Raw genomic sequence first — 23,814 nt, forward strand, 5'->3', positions numbered from 1 at the left:
GTTTCACAGTCATGGGAATCACTAGTCATCACCAGAGCTCAATAAAGTTTACATTATGTTTCCCACCACTCAAAAAAACCCAAACAAATAAAATTTAAAAAATATATGCAACAGCTTTGGTCCAGAATGACCTTTCTGTAAAGTCTTATGGTCTATAACATGCTGGAAGACTGAGAAGCAGTCTTCAAGACACTGCAAGTTCATCCCATTTTAATATCCACTTATCTACTGTCTTTCTGGTAAATCATCAAACTGTCAACTGCTCCATACTACAGAAGTTTCACCATATTATAAAAATCTATCACTATACCTCCCGTAAGACAAAAGAGGTTTTATCACCTGAAAGCAATCTAATATGGGGCAGGTTGTCTCCCCAGACTTTCATTCCACCTACACATTAATATTCTTTGTCTTGCCTTTTCTGACTTGGTCGCCAACCATCACCCTAATGCAATATCTCTGAAACTGAACTTGGCTGTCTAGCTAAACAAGTTCCCTTATTCTACATAGTGACCACTTCAATAGCAGCAAAGCACACTTGCCATTCCCTTTCACATGCAAATGACAAAAATTCTGATACAAGTTATTTTCTCAATCTGGATATTCCTCTAGAGGCCTGATTTCATCAGCAAAGAAAATATGTCAAAACGGCATTAAGTTTGGTAGTAAAAATGGAAAAGGGGAAGTGAAATAATGTACAGACTCAGAACCATTATCACCTTAGCAATTCCATCAGCAAACTGCTGCAGCTAACATTATGGCCTCATTAACTGACATAGGCGGAATAGAAAGAAAAATGGGGGTGAGGGGAGAGAATAGTTGCTTGCTGCAGAGTAAAAACTACCAAGAGCCTTTTTTCATGCACTATTAATGCTAATGTGGAAGAAGTGCTGGAGCTTGTTAATTGAATGCATAATTTTTAACCTCTAGGTAAACTGTCGGTTTTGGAGAAGTGAGGATGAGAAACTAAATGTCTTCATTGTGGAAGGTGGGAGACAAGTAGTTTTCAGTGTGATCAGGTGGGCAATACATAGAGAAAATAAATATATCAGGCAGCTAGAAAGAAAGGTATGTAACACTTTGGACTGACTAGTGCTTAAACAGCATGAGAAACCTGTCAAAACATGAGCTTGCAATTCTATACACACTTGCCCATATATAAGTACTCATGAACTAAGTGCAGCTCACTTTCAAATAGACATGTACATGAATTCAGTTAATAAATGTTATGCTCAGCTGTACAAAGTGGATTAAGCTGTCCTTTACCAAGGCTCCATAGAGAGTAAATCTCTTTGAGATGGCTTAATCTGCACTTTTAAAAAAGAGAATTGTGTCTTAAAATTCTATAGTAAATTGCACTGCAGTGCTGACAGCAGTATCTATTTTCTATTATAGTGAATCCTTGCAAGGGGTTTGGTTCCGTGGGGCCAAAATACATGGGTGCTCAAGTCCCAATATGTACAATAGTGTAGTAAAATGGTGCCCCTTATATGAAATGGTAAAAATCAAGTCTTGCTTTTGAGCCTGGATGTGAAGTGGTATTTTCAAGAAATAGATAGTGGAGTCATACAAACAGAATGTGGTACTAAGTAACTCCTATATCTCCATTTTCTCTCCAAAATCCCATGCAATCTCAGTAATGGTCTTGTCACACAGGCTGCTGGAATCGCCATGTGTCATGGTGAATCTGGTGACCATCATTGGCCGGGGGGGGGGGGGGGGACCCGTCATATCACACCCTGCATTGCCCAGCTTGACAGGAAGCCGATCCCACAGCGGAAGCATGCTTCTGCATGCTTCCCCCCACTGCTTCCTGCACAACATGGGAGGTCTCCTGTGTTGCTGCCACATCAGCATATGCCAGCTCCGCTTTAGATTACCCATGGAGCCCTGCCAGAAGTTCGTCTGCATCCTCAGATGGGAACCGTCAGAGTCAGTGGATCATCTAGGACTCAACCGGCATATGCCACCAGAAAAAGCCCAGTCTGATGAGTAAGTTGTATGTTGATGGATCCAGACTGCCATTCAGACTGCCATTGATAAAATTTGGTCAGACAACATCTAGTTATCCGAACTGAGCACAAGCATTCATATTCTGATAAAATGCATTCTATGACACAAAAAACTGCCAAAAAAAACAAAACAAAAACCCAAATCCCTTGCTTGTGTGCTCTGAGAATCTCTAGCTATTGGGTTTGAGAACACCTGCAGAGCAGTTTAAGTGTTATTGGGAACTGGTTCATCTTCACTCAGTAAAAGGGAAAATGCAAAGATTTTTTTTCTCATCACAAGACATAGAAGGAGTTTTGTTCTTGCTTTGTTGGTCTTAGAGAAACTCTGCACATTTTCAATAAATGATTTTGGACATTTCTGTAAAAAGTGCAAAATGGAAATGTCTATTCCTTTGCTGCATGGATTAGTAAAATAGTAACTAGGGAAAGGTTGTGTGTGTCTTGGATATTGATCACCTTCTCTTTTTATGCTTTATAGGTATGTGTTTTCATAAGGTTTTTCACCAATTAAAAACATTTTGTCCAAATGGGGAAAAAACAACCTTTTAAAGAAAAATGTTTGGTTTCTTGATTTTGTGCTGCAGGTATGTTTTCTTCAATTTTCACAAAATGTAATGCAGAGGGCGCTTCCTTCTGGCAGATGAGGTGGGTGTACTCAGCCATCACACTTTTCTAGCTGAAGAGATTACAACACCTTCATTTCATATTAGAAAAAAAAGAGCTTTTGAAGAAGTGACATGTATTTTTAAATTATATCTCTGAAACTTAAATTTAACTGAAGGTCAACCTTGTTGGGTCCTGATGCTTTTACTGTTGCCAAAACACTTACTTTCCAAGGTTAGAAAAGCAAAGCTTTTACTATCCATTGATCTACTTGTCTTTTGAAGCTCTGCTGAGTTTTCCATTTCCAAAACAAGAGGGGTGAAATCTCACAGACTTTGCCTTCCTCCTCTACATATGTATGCCAGAAGTTGTTGCTGCCTATCTAGGAGAGAAAACACTGTACATCTGTCTATAAATATCTTGTATGAGTCCCTGTTAAGACCAAAACCACTGAGGTGAATGCTACAAGGACAATATGAAGGGGCTCTACCAGTTGTTCCTATGGCAGCGTCCCCAGTGGTTCCGGGCTTAATTGGGACTCACACACAGACCCATCAAGGTCAACGATATAAGGGCAGCAGGAAGGGGCTTTGGCGGTGTTCCTCTCCTATCTTCTCACTGTCCTGCTCTCTTCATCCACTCTGGAGAACCATGGGCTCCACCTCCATCCATCCCCTTACTTTACAAGTCAGTGAATTTGATTTTTGCCAGCTTGATTTCCTCCCAACAATGAAACAATTAACTATTGACTAAGTCTGACTTGAAGTCCCTATTAAAATGGTCTCAACCTGCAGCCCCTGCTTCCCTAACCCTTGCAAATGTGAAATAACTATAAAAAGTAAAGGTAAAGGTTTTCCCTTGACATTAAGTCTAGTCGTGTCTGACATTGCGGGGTGGTGCTCATCTTCATTTCTAAGCCGAACAGCTGGCATTGTCCATAGATGCCTCCAAGGTCATCTGGCCGACATGACTGCATGGAGCACCGTTACCTTCCTGCCAAAGCGGTAGCTATTAATGTTTTTGAACTGCTAGGTTGGCAGAAGCTGGGGTTAACAGCGGTAGCACACCCACTCCCCGGATTCGAACCACCGACCTTTCAGTCAGCAAGTTTAGCAGCTCAGCAGTTTAACCCGCTGTGTCACCGGGGGCTCCAAAACTATAATAAATATTAAATAACATACACACCACAATAAGCAGGCATATAAATAAGCATGCAATAAATAAGAAATGACCAGATTTGCCAGATGAGAATGCCAAGGTAGCCACAGACCAACATGCCCTACTCCCAATTCCACCCAGATCCCTATTTGGGAGGCAGGATACATGTTTCTAAAACCATGTTTTTTCCTTTAAAAGCTGTGGAGTAAAATGTTTTTTAAATACATTAAAGTTCTTGGGTATTTCCACTTCAAAATGATAGGAATATTGTGTGTTCAAAGAGGATTGGGATACGGTAAGAACAAACTATTTTGTAGATGTGGATTTAGCTCCAGATAGATAGAAGATAGATAGGCAGGGAGGAGCAGTTCTTGGTGATAATGTTAGTAAGTAGGATTCCTGATGTGTATGACAGAAGATGTACACTCTAATTCCAAACCTCTTGCTTATTTTCAACCCCATGGCTCCCTAGCCACACAAAGATCTTGAATTGACTTTTTTAAAAGACCAATTTTTTTTCAGACAACCAAAGATTATTGAGTTCCTCGGCAGAATCCTATGAAATCATTCCAATATCAGAGAGAGGGAATGAAATGTTCAATGCCTCATGAAAGTCAAATAACTTTTTGATAAAGTGCTGCAAGGCATTTTGTGTGTACTTGTTAACTCTCTCTTTAGCCTCTCAAACATTTAAAACAAGAAAGGGAAAAAGATATTTTAAAGAAATTTTGCATATCCCTCTCTACAAAAGATCTGCAAGACACACAAAAGTAAACACATAGGAAGAACCATGAAAAAGCTTCTACATTTTCATATCAGTCTTATTTGATTTAGAATATTTTTTCTCCCCTTACAGAGAAGGAAAATTGCTTTGAAATGGGTAAGTTGTGGATGAATTGAACAGAAGTGATTATGTTTCAGTTTATTCCTCCAGAGGCATATCCTGATTATTTACAGAAAGATTGATCTTCTGTAAACACACTGAATGAGCATGCAGCAAAATACAACAAAATCCAAAAATTATAAAACAGGAGTAATTTTATTGGGCTAATTTAAAAAGCACAAAATACACCATAAAAGCTTTTGAAGCTCCCCTGGCTTCTTTATAAGACCAAAAATGTAATAATCATAAAGTCACAGGCCTACATTTTGTTTTAAGATATTTGTTCTGTTGACAGTTTCTCGGGTGGAAAGAGGTAGCGAGGTGGAAAAAGTTTAAAAAGCCCTGGACTAGAGGGATATCAATGCAGGGAGAAGCTGCTCCCTTTTCTTTTCTCTCTCTCCTTCCTTTTCCTTTTACATTTCTGTTTTTTTTTCTTTCTTTTTTTCATGTAGGGATAGGGAAACAAGAAGCAGTAAACTACAGATAATCAAATTTCAGCTTAATTCGCAACTGAAATGTAACTTCCCTTGAGACATAAGTTCTCTCTATGCTGTGGAGGTTGCCCATCCCTTTTTTAAGCAGAGCATACAGTGTATTGAATTTTCAAGCATAACCTTCCTACCTGGTTTATTAAATCTCCATAGACATTTCTTGTTTATAATATACTAAAATACTTGGCCTTTATTGGGGCAACAGTTAATTTTAGGCCCCTTCTACACTGCCTTATGTCCCAGGATCTGATCCCAGATTATCTGCTTTAAATTGGATTATATGTGATTTTACTGCCATATAATCCAGTTCAAAGCAGAAAATCTGGATTTTATATGACAGTGTAGAAGGAGCCTTAGTCATAGTTGGTAGAGTAGGGCCCAAATCCTGTTTCATCTGTTTCTTTTGTGGTTTTGTACTGTTCTGTCCATTTGGATTGGACGGAATGTCACAACCCCACAAAAAACAAAAGAACAGTGAAACAAAAATTTAAAAGAAATGGTAGCCATTTGGTCAGCTGATTTTCGGCTCTTGGCTGTAGGCCCTGGCTGGGCTTGGAGTCAGGGCCTTCGAGCGTTGAGGGCTTGATGCTTGACTGTAGGCTCTGCAAGCCAGGCCTATGAGCATCAAGCACTCGATGGCTCGTAAGCCCGGCCTGCCTGGCCTATAAACGACTGCTCAATTGTAAGCCTGGCTCGCAGGGCCTGGCTTTTTGCTGCCCAAGGCCTGAAAAATCTTAGGGTTTTTTCGGACCTTGGACAAAAAAGCCTATTTGTATAGGCGCCTGATTTCGTAAGTGGTAGATGGAAATGGAAACGGGGCCATACGATTTGAGGAAATAGAAACTGTAAGTAATTTTATACAGATGCACAAGTCTAATAGTTGGCTGCCTTATGGAATTTCTTTCCTACTTCAAAAATGTTTTCCCACTTAGTAACAGAGCTTTGAAAATCTGTCCATTTTATTTCATTTTTCTTAGAATCCTACTTGCATTCTCAGCCCATCTACATTTCTTCACAGGTGGCAAGGCTTCTTTCCACCCCCATCCTATATGTTATTTTCTACCTGTTCACCTACTTGTGTATTTTTTATCTGGATTTCTTTCAAGACTCTTGTCACTGGAAAGGTATTCCTGAGTGCATAATGATTGCTAGGATATTCATCTCTCTCCTCAGGTGATTTGTAGATGTTTAAATCTGATGGGATTATTATTATTATTATTATTATTATTATTATTATTATTATTATTATTATTATGTTTATTTATATCCTGCTTTTTCTCTCCACAAGGAGACTCAAAGCAGCTGACATTAAAAGCATTTCAATACAATTTAAAATCTAAAAATAGAAAAACATTATAACAAAATTAAATATAAATTGTTCAGTGAACCAATTGGTCAGGCAGAAATAATAATAATAATAATAATAATAATAATAATAATAATTATTATTATTATTATATTTATATCCTGCTTTATCTTTCCTGGAGGGGACTCAAAGAGGCTTAACATAAAAATAAACAATTTAAAATATACAAATATACAAACATTAAAACAGAACTAAATTAAAATAGTATTAAAAACTGACAGTTGAAAACAATTCAATATATTCAATGCATATTCAAGTTAAAACCATATCACTTCCTGGATTGCCACTTCTGCACAGCAAATCATTGGTTGCCCTCTCCGGTCTTTGGAAGAACTTCATAATTCCCGGGCCCTTACGAAAGCTTAGACCATTTTTGAGGCTCCATCTCACCTGGCATATTCTTTTTTTAAAAAAAATATTGCCATCTGAGTTAATTTTTAAAAGCCAAGAGGTCACAGGTCACAATGCTTTTCAGTCCTGGCTGACTTTTCCTTGCTCCTCACTCCCCACGCCACCTGCCACTCTATTTCCCTATAAAGTGTTTGGATTGTGAGCTGGTTGCACTTTAGGAATAAACGTTCCATATATAGTCAAAGTCACTGGATTTATTTGCCTTAGGGATCTTCCACATTTATTTTTCTGAGTATATTCTGTCACCAGCTTCTTCATATATCAAACCTTGCAATTTCTAGAGGTTTCTCAGGCCAGAGGAAAATATCACCCAGGAGCAAATTAATGAGATACTTGGAGTAGAACATTTAGCCACTGCAGGAGATTGAATATGACTTTCTGAGGCACGTTTCTTCACACCATCTTACTGCTTCCTTCTTGGTTCTTTTACATGCACACACCAGTTATACACACATTTGAACTAAGTCCTATTTTACCAGTCATTATTCAGTATCTGGCCATCTGTATTATGGAAATATATTTTTTATCTTTTAATACAGTTGAGCTGCATTCCTATGAGCACAATATTTGACAAGCCTCAAGACTTACAAACTAAACACAATGGAATAACATAACGCAAGGGTGTGTGAAGAATATCTGGGGCCTTCCATTCCAGAGAATAATTGACAGTACTGAAAGGAAGCCAGCTCAAGCAGACAAAAGCAGTGAGCTGCATATTTCCATAGGAATATACTGTATAAGACTGGGACAAATGAACTGGGAGAATAATATGAAAAGTGATTTCATAGAATTATAGAATCATACAACCTTATCATAAGGGCCCATGGATTCATCCTGCATTGAGGCAAATCCATGGGCTCCCAGTGGTGTGTGTGGAGAAATTGCCGCGCCACACCCCACATCACTCACCTTAGCTTCTCCCGCATCGCATGGGGGAAGTGTCACTGCCCGGCTTCCTTCCATTGAAGGGAAGGCAACACTGGAAGGCTCCTGTGTTGTCACAGCAGGCACTGTTTCACCTCACTTTTCAGCATGGAGCCTGGCTGGAAATCCCTTTACATAATGTCAAGGGATCTATGCCATAAATGTAGGTGAAGCAGTGTATGACAGACAAATCGGCCCATCTGATAAGGTCAATAGAGTTGGAAGGAACCACAAGCACCACAACTCAAACCCTTGCTATGCAGGAAAGTACAATTAAAGCACACCTGAAAAATGCCTTTCCAATTTCCATTTAAAGACCTCCAGTGATGGAGAGTCTACTACTCTCTGAAGTAATACACTCTTAAAATTTTTAAAAAAGTTCTTCCTAACATTTAGGTGGCATATTTTTTTCTTGGCATTTGAATCCTATATGTTGTGATGCTGCATGACAGGATGCAATTCCGAATGCCTACTGGAAGAACATCACAATTCAATAGGAGAACTGGGATGATGCCCATTTGCTATGAAACCCACAAATATGTTCTGCAAGTTTTGGACGTTTTCTGAAGCCAATTTTCAGGCATGTGAAAGGGCTGTTGGGGAGAAGGAAGGAAGTGGCATCATGCTGGTGTTGTGACACCAGTATCAGGCTGCATTTAGGCCAAAATTGGAAAAGAGAATAAAGTTTGAAAACCTCATTTTAAAAATAATTATAAACTGAATAAACAAACCTTGTAACACACTCATTGCTACAGAAACTGGGAGGAGGGGTGAACAGTTTTAGTGAAATATTATAGAGTAAACCATACCCTGGTGGATTGGGGCTTAACTTTCTATATTTCATATGTGCAAATTTAAAGTTTATTCCGATACTGTGCATGCTGGTTTATTCTATGATTAATGTGTTTTTCTTGCTCTTTGAGCACCATGTCTTACTTGTTCTTGTTTATTGCTTATAAATTGTTTTGTTTTGTTTCTTTTAAATTGATTTATGGATTTTAAGTATTTTGAGGACCTAAAAGATCAAGAAGCAGGATATAAATATTTAAATCAGTAAATAATGCCTAGCACTATAAACAGATTAGTGTTTCATGGGGGGGAAAATGGAAATCTGAATATAATTTAAAAGACTTTATTCATCTGTGAAAATGTTGGCTTACCAATGTTGGTAAGATGCAGTGAATTCTAAACAGTAGGCTTGTGCACGGATTCGTTTTGGCCATTTGCTTTCAGCTTGTTTGTCTTGTTCAGATACCCATAACAGCAAGGGCTCTGCTGCCATATTTTTTCGACCGAGACAGACCACATCACTGTTGTTCTATTTGGGACCATGCAGCATGCTGAGAGGCTGCCACATATTCACACAGGGTTTCCCTATGAGCCCTGCCTCTTGGGCCAATCAGAATAGAAGAAAGACATGACGTGTCTTATGCAAGCTGTTGCTATTTAATGGGGTGAGCACCTCAATTGCCCATTTTGGGGGCTGCCATAGCCTTTATGATTCAGTGAATCTGCTGACCTGCTCCAAACTGCTAAGACTTAAAATAATATAATATGCTGCAAAAACATTGTTTCTTCAAACATGGCTAGATTTCCCACAATGTATTTTGAAATTTTTCCAGTGGATCATACAGGAGTGTTTTTTTAAATAAGGGGGCATGATGCTTGTTAGCTTGTGGATGGTGGGCTGCTGGCCTCTTCCAGTATGTTGTGACAGCAAGAAATGCAAAAGCTTTGGAAGAAGTGGCTGTTGTTTTTTATTAGTAAAGAAAGTGTAATAGTGGACTGTGTGATGTGGAAGTGCATCTTTGATATTTAGCAGGAAGGAATGGTGCCCTGCTGCTGCTCCTGGAAAAATTGCAGGGCAGGGCCAGCATGGGATACCTTTTAGGAATTTTTAAAGATTTATTTCTAGAAAGAAAGAAATCCTAAAAATCAGGAGATGATCCAAACATTGTGAAACTTGGTGGGCTAACAGTTGTAGATGTGTCCTCCAAGTGTGACCATTTTCATCCCAATAGCCCTACAAATGCCAGGAAGGGGGGGACCCATGACCCCCCCCCCCCAATTGCTGTTTCAGGATCCCTTTTAAACTTCTGACAGACCCATAGCTTGTGTACAGAAGCATCGAAAATCAGTTCAGTATTGAAGAAGGAAAGGCATAGTTATAGGGATATAATAGGTAATGTGGTAGACTATATGCTGGTGTAAAAGATGGGAAAAGGAACACCAATTTGAGAAGGAAAAGGAGATAGCAAGTAGAGCAGGAATGCACCATCGTATTTGGTAAAGGTCCAAAGTCACAGAAAAGAGAATGGTATAATAAGATGTTGATCAACCAAGGGGAAAAATGAGAGGAAGTAGAACAAAAGAGCTATAAATTAAACATGTAAGGACCTCATCACATTTACAGATTTCCCCATACTATAATAGTCCGTTGATGCAGCCAGGATGGAGCTGGCCGGATTCCAGCATATGACACACAGCTATTTATTTATTTATTTATTTATTTATTTCCAATATTTATATCCCGCCCTTCTCATCCGAAGGGACTCAGGGCGGCTTACAACACTGGCACAATTAGATGCCTATACAAAATCAATCAACAATACATAAAATCAGTTAAAAACAATTAAATACAATATAAAATTACAGTATATATATATGCTCAGATATATATGCTCAAAATATATATGCTCAGATCTGTTCATCCGAACTTTCAGTGGGGGTCTGTGCTGGCAGTGTCAGTGAACTGTTCTAGGACTCTTGTGTTGAAAATGCTGGGGATAGTGCAGGAGCAAGCCAGAAAGGTACACCTTCTGGCAGGTGATGGGCAAGTGGGTGATGTGGGCAATGTGGGGTACTGGGCAATGGATTCATCCCGCTGCCCCACAATTTGCCCTGCTGCCCTACTGATTCCCCACATCAAGGACCTCCGTATGATGATGTCATAAGTTTGGTTACTTTTACTAAAACACAAATCACTTAAAATATGAGATTCACGTTTTTTTTCAAAAGAAGTAGATTTTCTCACACAGGCTTTAACTGCTTAACAATTAAACATCTGGTTTTGAACCCTGGTGTATTCAATCAGGTTACTGCTGCTTTAAGATTAATAGTTAGAATCCTCTATGGCAGTTACAAATGCATAACTTAGAGTTATGAACTTGTGACTATTATGCATTCATGTGTATTCATAACCACTTGTTTCGGAACTATATAGAGGTCATGAAAGTCTCCCAATCTCCATTCCAGTCAACATGGGGGAATCATAATAGAGGTCCTGCTTCTGCCTGGAGATCATTTATGGAAGGGGATGGAAACAGCAGTCAACTTCTGCCTAAGTGGAAAAGGGACAGACCTCTGTCAATCACACTGACTGGCTGCTTCGCAGTAAGTGGTGATCAGGCTGAAATTCACTGTGCATCACTGTAATTATGATGCTTATATAAATCCCATGCAGGATTCTATCCATTATACCCTTCCCCTGCTCCCAAAAGATGCATCGATACCTGCAAGTCTGTTAAAAATAGCTCTACCTATAAACCTTGGACTACTAAACTGGAGAAAAAAATAGTCTCCCTCCATTTGCAAAGAATTTACTAGCATTTGCAAATTTCTTCATTTATGGAACTTGAGATTTTACATAAATATAAATATGGACACTTCCTGCCCATAACACCCCACAAGCAGGATGCCACAGTACAGTATGTTGCTACATAGGCTACAGAGAATCTTACAAGCAAGGATAGGTTGTCTAGATTTCAAGTGTCTCCAAATATAGAGTCTGAATTTTTGGAATAATCAATCACATTTTCTGAAAAGCCTCTTATAGTGAACAAGCGCTTTCTTCAAATTTGTCATGCTGGAAAGACTCCAGCTGGTATTTACTGAATCATTAGATTAAAGCATATATTACCTTTGTTAAATATTTCCAGTTTTGTCTTCAAGATGCAATACTTGCCTTTTAATTCTTTCCCCATGCACTAATTACATTCTAATTAGAAGTAACTGTGATAACTGCTTATAATGTAGGAACTTCACTAATATCAAGCATTCTGTTGTCATCTAGAACTATTTAGCGTTCTCCATTGCTGATTAGTTATTTGCTGAGGTTTTATGAATCTTACATGATCAGTGCTAAGTATCTGAAGACCACAGATTTGATAGCATATAATTTGTCATTGCATGAAGATTGTGGAGTACTTCTGTTGCTTCTGTAGCCTTTATAGCCAAGAACATTTAAGCTTTCCAGTTTTATGGTAATGTATTTAACATGCTGAGCTTGATGATATCACATAATTAGGGCCAACTGAGAAGCTGGAGTTGGGACTTTGTTTATTATTAAGTTAAAGGGCCACTTTACCTACTCCTTCATACCATTTCTTAGGAAATCTTCACTGTTTGGGGAAATTTCTGAAGGCATACCTTCTTATATTGTATAGTAACTTGATTTCAGAGCAATATCAGCCACCAAAGCTATCATCGAGGCCCCTTTCAAACAGCTGAATAAAATTCTACATTGTCTGCTTTGTATTGGGATATATGGCAGTGTGGACTCAGATATTCCAGTTCAAAGCAGATATTATAGGTTATTCCGCCTTGATATTCTAGGTTACATGGCTGTGTGGAAGGACCCCTAGACTGGGCAGAATGAGGTGAAAGTCATGGAATAAGACAGTAGCAAGACATTAAATGGTGTTTTCTCATCAAGGACTCAACTATGGTTGTATTAAAAATATTATAGATGTTAGTGCAATATGCCAAACTATTTTTAATAAATTGATCTAAGATTTTTAAAAAGAATTGTTAACATAAAACTCACACTTTATAATATAAATCAGTACAAAACCTCTCAATCATGACATATTTTCAATGTGACCTCCAATGCTTTATCAATTATGCATGCTGTCTTGAAGTCTTAGTCAGACAAGGCATACTTTCATCAAATGCATCAGCTCTTCATATGATCAGTGTATATGGTAATTACGGGAAACACAATGCATGCTTTCTTTTTGGTACTGTGCACTTAGATGCTGGCTTTTTGGAAGGGAAGAAATACAATTTACAGGTAGAAGCTTTGGAGGATCCTATTTTTATAATAACAACTAAGCTAAAATGGTGAAATGTTTTTAAAATGTGACAATGACATCAGTGATGAACTGAAACTCCCCACCTGAAATCTCAGCTGAGCCATAAATTCAGCAATGACTTCACTTCTTAACTCCAATTGTCATCATTATTACTCACAGTGATAAGCAATAAAAGATACTGGCCAGCACGGTGCAGTGATTTGATCTACAACTTTTGAGACTCAGCATGACCATGAAAGCTCACTGAGTGTCAATTTCAGTATCAGAGGGAGACAACTGGAAACGCACTCTGAACAAATCTTGCCAAGAAAACTCCAAGATAGCTTCATCTTAGGGTTACCAGAAGCCAGAATAAACTTGAAAGTACTCGAAAATAGTTAATGTAGCTGATGGATTAACTGTAATCTTAGCATTCTTCAAACATTATTGCCCTTTTCCCCAATCCGTACTTATATTTTAATGCTTCTTGTTTTCTGCTTGAGATGCCACAATTTCCATACTTTGCTATCATTGCCAAGATTACACTTCACTATCACAATAGTATTCAGTATTCAGATTTGGAAAGAAAAAAAATTATAATTTAAAAAATGCAACAAAACATGCACCCTAAATTAGAAATAAATCATAATATTAGGTCTACTTTATAATGAAGGTTCTTTCTCACGTCAGAAGTGACTTGAGAACATGTTGCAAGTTGCTTCAGGTGTGAGAGAATTGGCTGTCTACAGAGACCTTGCCCAGGGGACACCGGGAGGTATTATCTGGGAGGCTTCTCTCATGTCTCTGCAAGCTATAGCTGACAACCGGGAGCTTACCCCATTTCGCAGATTCAAACCGGCAACCTTCAGGTCAGCAACCCAGCCTTCAGATCAGCAGTTCATTCGGCGCAAGGGTTTAACCCATTGCATCACTGCGGCTCATGAACTGTTATATATGCAATACAACCCTTTATCAACAGGACTGGTGTCAATAGTTTTATTGAACCACATGGGGGGGAAAATGTTCTCTCTAGGCATTTTCCAGGTCTTCCAGTGTGAAACTATGCTATATATTTCCACTGGAGGTGGACCATAAAATCACACTGGAAGACCAAGAAATTTCAGAGAAATGTTCTCTCTAGACATTTTCTGAGTCCTCCATCACAGTTCTATGGAATGCTTCTGTAGAAGACATTCATTTCAATATTCCAGTATTATTCATTGTTTTGTATTTTCACAGTAAGTCCAGAAATGTTCTCTCCTCTGTATTAGAGTATGTACATATTGAGTGCCCACATAAATCCCAAGGACTCTGGCAAGGGAGTAAAATCAGGGCAGTGGGAGCAAGAGGAAGGATAGTTTCACTAGGGATAGGCAAGTTTCATTTTCACTTTCTCAAACATAGATTTACATTTTTATTAAAAGCTTCCTAAAGTTATCTCAAATATATGAAGTGATGTACACTTTTTTTGAAAACTCTTATTAAAATAAAAAGCTAAACAAAATTCATATCTATCAACCAAATTCAACAGATGTAGCTATTCATAGTAGGGAGACCATCTGTTGCCAAACCCCCATACCGCTGTTGAGACTACTGAGCTGCAGCATACCTTTGAAAATAAATATTTCTAAAAAATAAAAGAACAGAAAAAAAACCAGAGTATAATAAAGACCACAGTCTAATAAAGATAATTCATCCCATACCCTTGACTTCTCAAAACTTCTACAGTTTTTTGGGATTAAGTTGCCACACACATGAGGAAATATTTGAGCCACAATAGTCAACTGAAAGACTCGATTCATGTTTATGGTTAGCCCCAAGGCTGCTCTCCCATTTTCGAGGGACAACAGGAAACAAGCCAAAGAGGTCTGCAGTAGGTTAGAGCACAGAACAAGGTAGGCAATTGCAGTTTCTAGCACCTTCCAGGTACTTCACACAATGGCAAAAATGCTCCAGAGTGAAAAGTGTTATATACACAAATTGGGAAGTTGTTGAAAGTCCACTTCTTATTTGGGAGTATCCTTTTAAAACTCTTTAATGATATATGAGGACCTTGCTTAAAAGTGAATTGCTGCTTTTGGAAGTATTCCCTTTATTGAGTGCAAAATAAAAAAGAAGATTAAATTGGAGAGGACATAAGTCATAAATACATCCTTAGAGAGTTTTATGCACCCCTATGGCCATGCTTTGTCTCCCTCGATACAGAAGCATATAATCACACTGGGAGGACAGATTATTTTAAAAGGCTAATTTATATTTTGAAGCTGAAATACCTTTTAAGCAAAAACACATCTTACATGTCAGACTATGACCTGAACAACACAAAAGATAATGTACAACTTAGGCTGTTTTAGTATTCCATAGAAGTAGGAACAAGAGATAGGAATGTTCTTCTTCCTTAACCAATGAATGTAATGATGCATTCTGAACATGGATGTATATTGCTTTAGGGGGTTCACTTTCATTTCAAGGCCTCTTACGTACAACTGAGGACAAGCTGTCTCAGAGACCTTGCAAGTTTCAAAGTTCACACAATTTATTTATGTGTAAGTTCTTTCACTAAACTCTACAGCCTTGGGCTAAACAATAAAAGTTCAGGATAAAAAATGTCAACTATAATTAAAACAAAGAATTGAGGAAAAGAAATATAAAATGGGGGAGTAAATTTGATTACATCACGAATGTGCTACTTCTACTCCAATAATGTGCAGCCATTTCTCCAAATCATCAAATAAATGTAAGCTAAAAAATGTCAGCATAGTTTGAGTATTGGACTAAAACACTGGAACACCAGGCTTTGAATCCCCTCACCCATGGAAACTCATTGGTTAGCCTTGGAAAAGTCACATTCAACCTCAGAGGAAGGTAAATCTTAGCAATAATATACCATGTCTTGTTTGGCTTAAGTTGTAAATAAATGGCATTACCTTACTGTAGTCAACAGGCAGTTTGAACAATATGTTAAATATATTTTAAATCAGAGTTGAAGGCATACAACAACAAACAACAACAATAAGATATATTAGCCTATTCTAGATGCTCAGAAGACACTTTCAGAAGCCCCATCACACAAGAGCAGTGGTTCTCAACCTACAACTCCCAGAAATCCCACACAGTTTACCAACTGTTAGGATATCTTGGAGTTGAAAGCCAAAAACATCCAGGGACCCCAGATTGAGAACCATTGCACTAGGGTCTGGATCCACTTTCAAACTGGTTGTTGCCTCCTGCAGAATTTTGGGGTTTGTAGTTTATTGAGGCCCAGAACTTGATTGGCTGGGCAGTTTAAAGGGCTATCCCTAAATTACAAACCCCAGAATTCTACAGGAGTCAGAAACTGGATTTAAAGTGGATCCAGACTCTAGTGTGATGAGGTCCTAAACACCTAGTGGATAGAACTAGGACAGTGACCATTGTCCCAGCTCCTAAATTCCACATATTCAGCTGAAACTATCTGAAAATAATTGCATGCATTCATTTTGTATGCATATAAACTGTCTTCATTAGAATGGAAATGATGAAAAAGTCCAGAAACACAATGTGCAGATTCTGTGTGTATTTGCCTTTAGAGGCTGACTTAATCAGCATTCAGATAGAGGTTTGGGGGCTGTAGAATATTATATTCATTAACCATTTGCAAAGTTCTATGAAACATGAAACCAATTTCGTGCTCCCATCATTATTCTTTACTTCCACTATAGAGATTGTAATGAAAAGCTTCCTCTAATATACTTAAGAGTTATCAGAAAAATACTGATTGCAATATTCCTTCCTGGTGTTTCTGTGGGAAGCCTGGATACAAGACACACAGTGTGATACTACTAGTTTATTTGATGTTTATTAAAATACCTATGGAATACTATGTCCAGTTTGTATTCCTATATTTCAAAGAAAACATAAGTATCTGTAAAGAGATACATAAAAGCAGAACAACAACAACAACACAGCTGAACGTTTCTTTAAAAAATTAGTTTCTAAGAATTGATAAATGAAGTTGCTTTATAGATAAATATGGAAAACAGAACATAATTTTACCTTTCTTGGAGGGTAAAATTATGTTCTCTGTTTTCCTTATATATCTATTTTCTTGGAGAGTCATTGAGGGTTTAGGCTAAAATCTGAAATAGATGTACCTAGTACCATATAGCCCCAAACTATCACTAGCTACAAAGCTACTGCAAGTAATACTATTACAATGCTTGGCAATAATTATTACACTAGGATGCCTGAGACATATCCTTTCTGTGACATATCCACTTAGTTTTTGTCAGGATGTCCAGAAATCAACATCCTGTGATCCATTGGCACTAACCTTATTATTCCAAAATTAACTTAGTATGGGAAACAGAGAGCTGGGTTTATATGCGGGAGATAGAAATAGATTCAATATGCTGCTTAGCCAATGTATTTCCACCTTTATTCACCATAACCAAAACTCAAATTAAATCTAGACTCACTTGTAACTAATGGTTGGTGGGCAAGATCTAGAAACAGTGAAGTAATGAATCAGTAGATAATTTCTTCTCATGCTCCATATAAAAAAATTAACTTTACATTCCAGCAAGAACACCTTGCAGCTATACTAGTCCAATATTAAATAATATCATATGTTTGTCTTTCATTAAGAATAAGGAATAAGGAACCTATTTCTTGCCCTATTTGAATTGTGTTATATTTCACATTGAGACTCATTTTTGGCAGAAAAACCATCAATTTTCCCTCTCTCCTCTCAAAGCCATTCATTCCTTAGCAAAACAAACATTGGTATCAACAAAATATATGAAACTGAGTATGATTCCCAGGAAATTAGTATTAATCTTCTCAAACATTTTTCAATCTAGGAGTATGTTCACCTTAATCTCCTGAGCAGGTTCACCAGCACAGACAGGACAGAAAGCTAAGAGGAAACAGGTGGTTTTGGAAACCTATCATCTTTCAGCTGAAAAGCAGCTCTCAAAATGCAGTGACCCACATCACCAGACACAGTTGTAAGGCTCAGTGTTTTTCCCAATGCTGAAGTAGGGGTTATTGTGACATCAGGAGCTGGTTAATTACCATATTTACTCAAGTATAATGCACCATTGAATGTAATGCACACCTCAATGTTGAAAATGTGCATTACCAAAAATGGATTTGCTATCAAATGTAATGCAAGGAGGTGGTGACCATGTTAAGACTGGAGGGAAGCCAGCATTGGCAACAAAAAGGCTGATGGGAAGCCAAACCCCTCGACCTGATCTTCCCACCAACCTTTTTGTGGCCACTACAAGCTTCCTACCAGTTTTTCATGGCTACCACTGCCTCTCCTTCCTCAGTTTTCAGCTGGGATCACTTGCCCAAAGTGCAGACAGTTTTAAGTGTGTGATTCTAATGCACCATTGAATGTAAGGCACACCTGAATTTTAGTAATAAAATTTAGTCAAGAAATGTGAGCGTTAAGCTCAAGGAAATATGGTAATCCCATTTCTTCATGTCAGTCTCCATTTGTTTGGTTAGAGTTTACATTTCCAAAATGCAACAGCAAACTGAGCTTAACTAGAACATTCAGGACCCAGAAGAAACTGAGTGACAATGTAAAGTTGGGCAAGATGGGAAAAGGGGAGAGATTTTTTTGAGGGGGTGGTGTAATTACTAAATGCTGCACAAATATCAATGTATATGCTGAATGCAGCACAAATATCAATGTATATTCATTTTCCCTATTTATATTCATTTTCCTCATTTTGGTGGCAGTTATAATGGCAATGACAGGGCAGCAGCCACAATTAATTGGCTGTACTTCACAATGTTAGATCTACTGTGTGTGAAAGAATGAAACTCTCAGGAATTTTGCTTCAGAACTTCAGGTTTTTAAATAGTTGCCTTTTTATTATAGAGACTCCTAAAGGAGGGTGAACAATTTAGTCCAATAATTTGCATTAAAGACAGGAAATAAGCTCACAGGCAGGTCAAGAAAGTTGAGCCTAGGAACTTAATGATTAAGGAAGAAAATTAGTTCGGGGGGGGGGGGGTAAAGGTTCAATTCTGTATCTGGCAATTAAGAAGAAACTTAACCTGCTTCTGAATGGCTAAGAGGCTAGAAGGGGGAGTTAAAGTACAGTATATAAGTAAAGCTAGAAAAGGTAGTTGGGAGTTAAAAGAAGGGCTTAAGACAGGAAGCAGATCAACATAAAGCAGAAGTGTGGATCTGAGAGAGCCAGAAGTGAAGGTAAAAGACTGTTGCAAAAGGAAGCCAAGATAGAAGGCAAAATGGCTTACATAGAAGCTACAAATCTATTGCTTGATTGTGGAAACAGTCTAATATAAGCTAAACTTTATCTCTGTTCATTTTTAATTGCTTTTGAGGTTAACTATTGCGGCTGTTCCAAAGTAACATTATTTTTAATTTTAAAAAATGTCTGCCAAAAAGTTGTTAAGTTGTTCTTCTAGCAGTGGCATCAACAGGGTAATGCAACACTAGTAGGCAACCACCATCTGAGAGGGGTCAGCACCACAATAACTATAATTTTTTGAGTGAGTGTTTCAACAAAAATGTATTTTTATGTCAATAAAATAACCATGGGGTCTATGGCAGCACTCTGGCAACCTATCTTCAATCAAATCAGTAAGAGGGAAAAGGTGTTTCTGAAGCTTTGTTTGTCATACTATGCAGAAGCCTTACCTTCCCACTGTCCCAATTTGGCAGAAACAATACTGTGCTGTTCTACTTTTTCAGCTACAGTATTTTTAAATTATCCCAATTTTTGTCTTTTCCCCACTGGCCCAGAGTACTTCAGTTGCTGCAAATGGAGTTTAAAATGCAAAAGCAACATGCACTGAGTTCAGGACTGGGAGAGAGAGAAGGCAGAGAATCTTGTCCTTCCCTGTAGACTTGGGCAAAAGTAAAGCGTTGTAGTCTCTCCTAGCTTGTGTATTCTTCCTTGTTCATAATCTTGACATATTGAATACATACTGAATGTGTTTCACTATGTTCCCTAGTTTCTGTCTGTTGGCAGGTATGCCAAGAGTCATACCAAGAAGAGAGATTTAGTTGGACCAGTAATTAGCCTACTGGAGTTTTAACAGTCGTTTAGTGAAGGCACTTGGGAATAAATGCCTCAATATATTGGCAGAAGGGAAGATTAACTAACTAAGAGAGAGAGAAAGATGGACATAGTGGACGGAGGGAGAGTGAGCAAGACCACAAGCAAGGAGGTTCCTGACTTTGCACTCTTTTTTTGCTAGAGTTGCAGGGTGGGCCTGTGTCTGCTACATAATCAATAACAGCTAAGGAGGAAAGATTTCACTTCATGGCACTTACTTGGGGTGTTGAGCAGACGTGACTTTTTGCAGTGGTAAGCTGCCTCCTGTTCACAGTATTCGGCACTATTTATCACTGCCTCCAGCTGCTCCATGCTGCTGTTGTAGTTAAAGCTCATGGCATATGGCTTCCCAGGATCAGCCCCACGGACTCGAGTCAGCTCAGTGTTGTTGTGCTGGACTATAGTCCAGCTCTTATCTTCTGTAAAGTTAAATGAAAAGGAAAAGAGATAAGCAGGCTGGAAAAAGTCAAAAGCAACCGAAGCCTAATGCATTTCTCCATTAGACACAAGAACATCAGGACAGAGAACACTGAAACGGATGCCCTTGATAGTGATCATTTTAAAATGTGAGTATTCCAGAATGGCTGCTTGAAAAACAAGGTGTGAACTGTATTAGAGCCAAGGAAAAAGCCAACTTATCTGCAAACAGAAGTGAAAAAGTTTATCTGCCTGATTGTTTTGATGCTGGCTTTGTTTCAGGATTGTTTTTCTACCTGATTCCTCTTAGCCATCATTGCAATGTTCACAATTACAGCTGAGATGAATCAGGTAGGAAAACAATTCTTCTGAGAATGTGGTTTGCTGGAATTACTTGCAGAGCTTCTTGGTCTCACAAGTCATTCCTACTTCTACAACATCACACTTTCTGAGTCGAAGTGGGTCAACAAAGTCCACAGTAGTTTGTCCAACTAAATCACTGACATGACTGCATCAGAATGAAGGTTGTTGTCCTCATGCTTCTCTAGATGAAAACTCCCAGATACAAGGGGATTCTTTGCCTACCTCTGCTATTAAGTGCTGACCTCAAGACTCCTGCCTAATGGAAAGGCAAAATTGTATTTGAGTTTTAGTGAACTGTAAAAAGCTACTCTGTTCTATCATTTAGGGGATAAAACAGAACAGATCTTTCCTTTTAGTTACTGTCTGGTGAAGGTGAGGCAGGATGGGGCACTGAGATATAACGGTAAGTGCTCTCAAATATAGCAAAGAGGAAGTATGATATTGTACATTTCTAGTCAGTGGGAAAAGTGGTTATATCTTAAGTATGTGAAAGAAAATAACAAAACGTTAGTCAGCAATTACATTGGCTACTGAGGACTGATGAAGAAACAGAATACATTTAAGCACATCCTCCTATGCTGTCAGCAGTTGTATTGATGGCATAGCAAATCCAAGAGTAAGAACAATGAGTATCCACCCTGAAGGATGGAGGGGAGTGAAAAAAGACATTACAGAAAATCTATTAATTTCTTTCTAGGGAGTAGAAGCATAAGAAAATCCTTACTGAATCAGACTAAAAATCATGTAGTTCAGTCATCCTATTTCTACAGTTGCCAGTCTGCTGGGCGGGAGGGGAATCCCAAGTAGTATATGAAGACAATGAAACTTTCAAACTGCTGTTTGTCAAAATTTGGTATTCAGAGGTGTTATACTCCTGGTCCTGGAGATATCATGTGTCTACTGACATTTTTATTCTCCAATAATTTGTCATATTTTATCTTAAAGCAATCAAAGTCAATGCAAAAAGATTGTTTTTTATATTTATCTTTCATCATTAGGATTTCCACTACAATTGGTTTGGAATTCAGAACAATAAGCTAGAATTACCAAGTCTTCAACATCCTTAAAATTGAGATTCATGAAAAGATTCATAATATCAAGGATTGTAAATCCTCTGAAAGAAAAATACTGGATACCTAGGCAAAACACAGGCAAGTTTCTGCATTCAAAGTACAAAACTGAGGGTGCTTCCAGAAAGTGCAAAAATCTGTGTTTTATAACTGAGTGAAAAAATCCTGGGACCTGACAGCAGGGCCACACACAAACCCGGGGATATGGTCCCTCGCTGTCCTCACATCTTCTTTTGGAGTGGATCAAGATAGAGGGCAGATGGGGGGACATCCAACTGAATTTTTTTAAATGGCCTTCATTATGTGCTGGACCATATATGCGCACATGCAAATATCTTAATATAAATACGAGCAGATTTGCATATGAGGCCCAGCACATAACGGAGGGATTAAAAAAAACTTCCCTCGGATCTCTCTTTTTCCCAGTTCTTAATTCAACCTCTGTTTAAGATTATAAAGTGTAAAATAAAGAGTTTCAGAGAGTACTAATTGCTCTCCATTTGTGCTTCCCTTGAACTACCTGTGTGTCCTTTTGGCAGTCCGATCAGCTGTTTCAGGCTTTTAAAAAGTGCAGGTGCACTGGAGCAGTCTACACAGGGGAGAAGGAAGAAAAGCACATGTTTTGCATGATTGCAGGGATATATAGTCATGCAAAGGTACACTTTTTCAGACTGAATCAGGTTTTAAGTTCACCTTTTTAACATGTGCTTTTTACCTTTTAATCCGATCCCTCCAACACTTTGGCTAAATTTCGTTTAGCCACACTCCCCCCTTTTTAACCTGGTTACTTCTGGGTTTTACAACATGTGTAAAAGGGCCTTGAGCTATAAGTATTTGTCGTTCTATATGGTATATGTACCATATAGATGCTGTGTGTCAGCAAGTGTTAGACTAGGACAACTTGGAGATCAACCAAATACTAACCAGGCTCCGTTTGGTTTAGAAACATAAAGGAAAAACTAAACAGACATAACTGAAACATATCATCTTTTGAATCAGTGAATTTAAAGCAGAAAACACAAAACTAATTCAGAACAACACTCTCCAAGAAAAAAAAAGCAAGGTGCAAACTTCAGATTGATTGACTTGATGAACAGCTCATAGTCCAGATAAAACAGGATAATTTTAGAAAGTTATACAATTGCTCACATACATCCCCCCCTCTCAAAATCTCCCTCCCTCCCTCCCATTTCTCACACACATTCACATGTGTGCACATGCTCACACACCCACACAACCCTCTCAGAATCACACATTAATTTATTTTTGCAAACTTCAGATTGATTGAAATGATGAACAGCTCAAAATCCAGATAAAACAAGATAATTTCAGGAAGTTATTCAATCCCACATACAACTCTCTCTTTCTCCTCCATCTCTCACACACGTTCACATATGTGCATGTATGCACACACACACACTACTTTATTCATGCATATATGCACTTAGCCATGGAAACTCATTGGGCTAATTATTAGAGATGTTTGTGAAAAAAATTTCCTTCACTTCCTTTATGCTAGCGTTTCATTTCGACCGTTCATCTACACAAAACAAATGAGGACATTTTTGTAGGAAACGAGAGGTGACATAAAAATGAAAACCGCACAGTCATCATGCTTGCTTTCGGTTTCCTTTCGTTTCCCCTGTTTAAGGTGGTTTTGCCGGGATTATGAGTATGCATCATTTAACACCCACCCCACCCCCACCTATAATCCACTTCAGTGTGGGTTATAAAGCCTGTGTAGATGTGGCCTAAGTGAGATATGCAAAGTGCTGAACTTTATCCAAAGTATATTTACTATTTAGTTGTGTTAAAGCTCAGACTAAAACATATAGCATATTCAATGCTCCACTGACATCAGAACCATCAACCTTCATTGGGAATCGGACACTCAAATGAAATGAAGGTGTTTCCCTTCTAGTCACATTCCTTTAGCATCATCTTTGGCCCTAAAAATATGGA

General features: G+C 38.3%; 1 protein-coding gene and 1 long non-coding RNA gene across 2 annotated transcripts in view; one reads left to right on the forward strand and one right to left on the reverse strand.

The window, feature by feature from the left end:
• cntnap5 (contactin associated protein family member 5) overlaps positions 1 to 23,814 on the reverse strand; it is a 482,960-nt gene that overhangs the window by 125,488 nt on the left and 333,658 nt on the right. Inside the window, exon 13 of the mRNA XM_008110020.2 lies at positions 20,221 to 20,421. Coding sequence (XP_008108227.2) covers positions 20,221 to 20,421 — 201 coding nt within the window. The remainder of the gene's footprint in view (positions 1 to 20,220; positions 20,422 to 23,814) is intronic.
• The window catches only part of LOC103278755 (uncharacterized), a 32,287-nt gene continuing 27,506 nt past the window's right edge, over positions 19,034 to 23,814 (forward strand). Inside the window, exons 1-2 of the long non-coding RNA XR_010001848.1 lie at positions 19,034 to 19,128; positions 20,506 to 20,568. This is a non-coding gene — a long non-coding RNA (uncharacterized LOC103278755). The remainder of the gene's footprint in view (positions 19,129 to 20,505; positions 20,569 to 23,814) is intronic.

This window comes from Anolis carolinensis, chromosome 1 (assembly GCF_035594765.1).
Source record: "Anolis carolinensis isolate JA03-04 chromosome 1, rAnoCar3.1.pri, whole genome shotgun sequence".
Classification (NCBI taxonomy): Eukaryota; Metazoa; Chordata; class Lepidosauria; order Squamata; family Dactyloidae; genus Anolis; species Anolis carolinensis.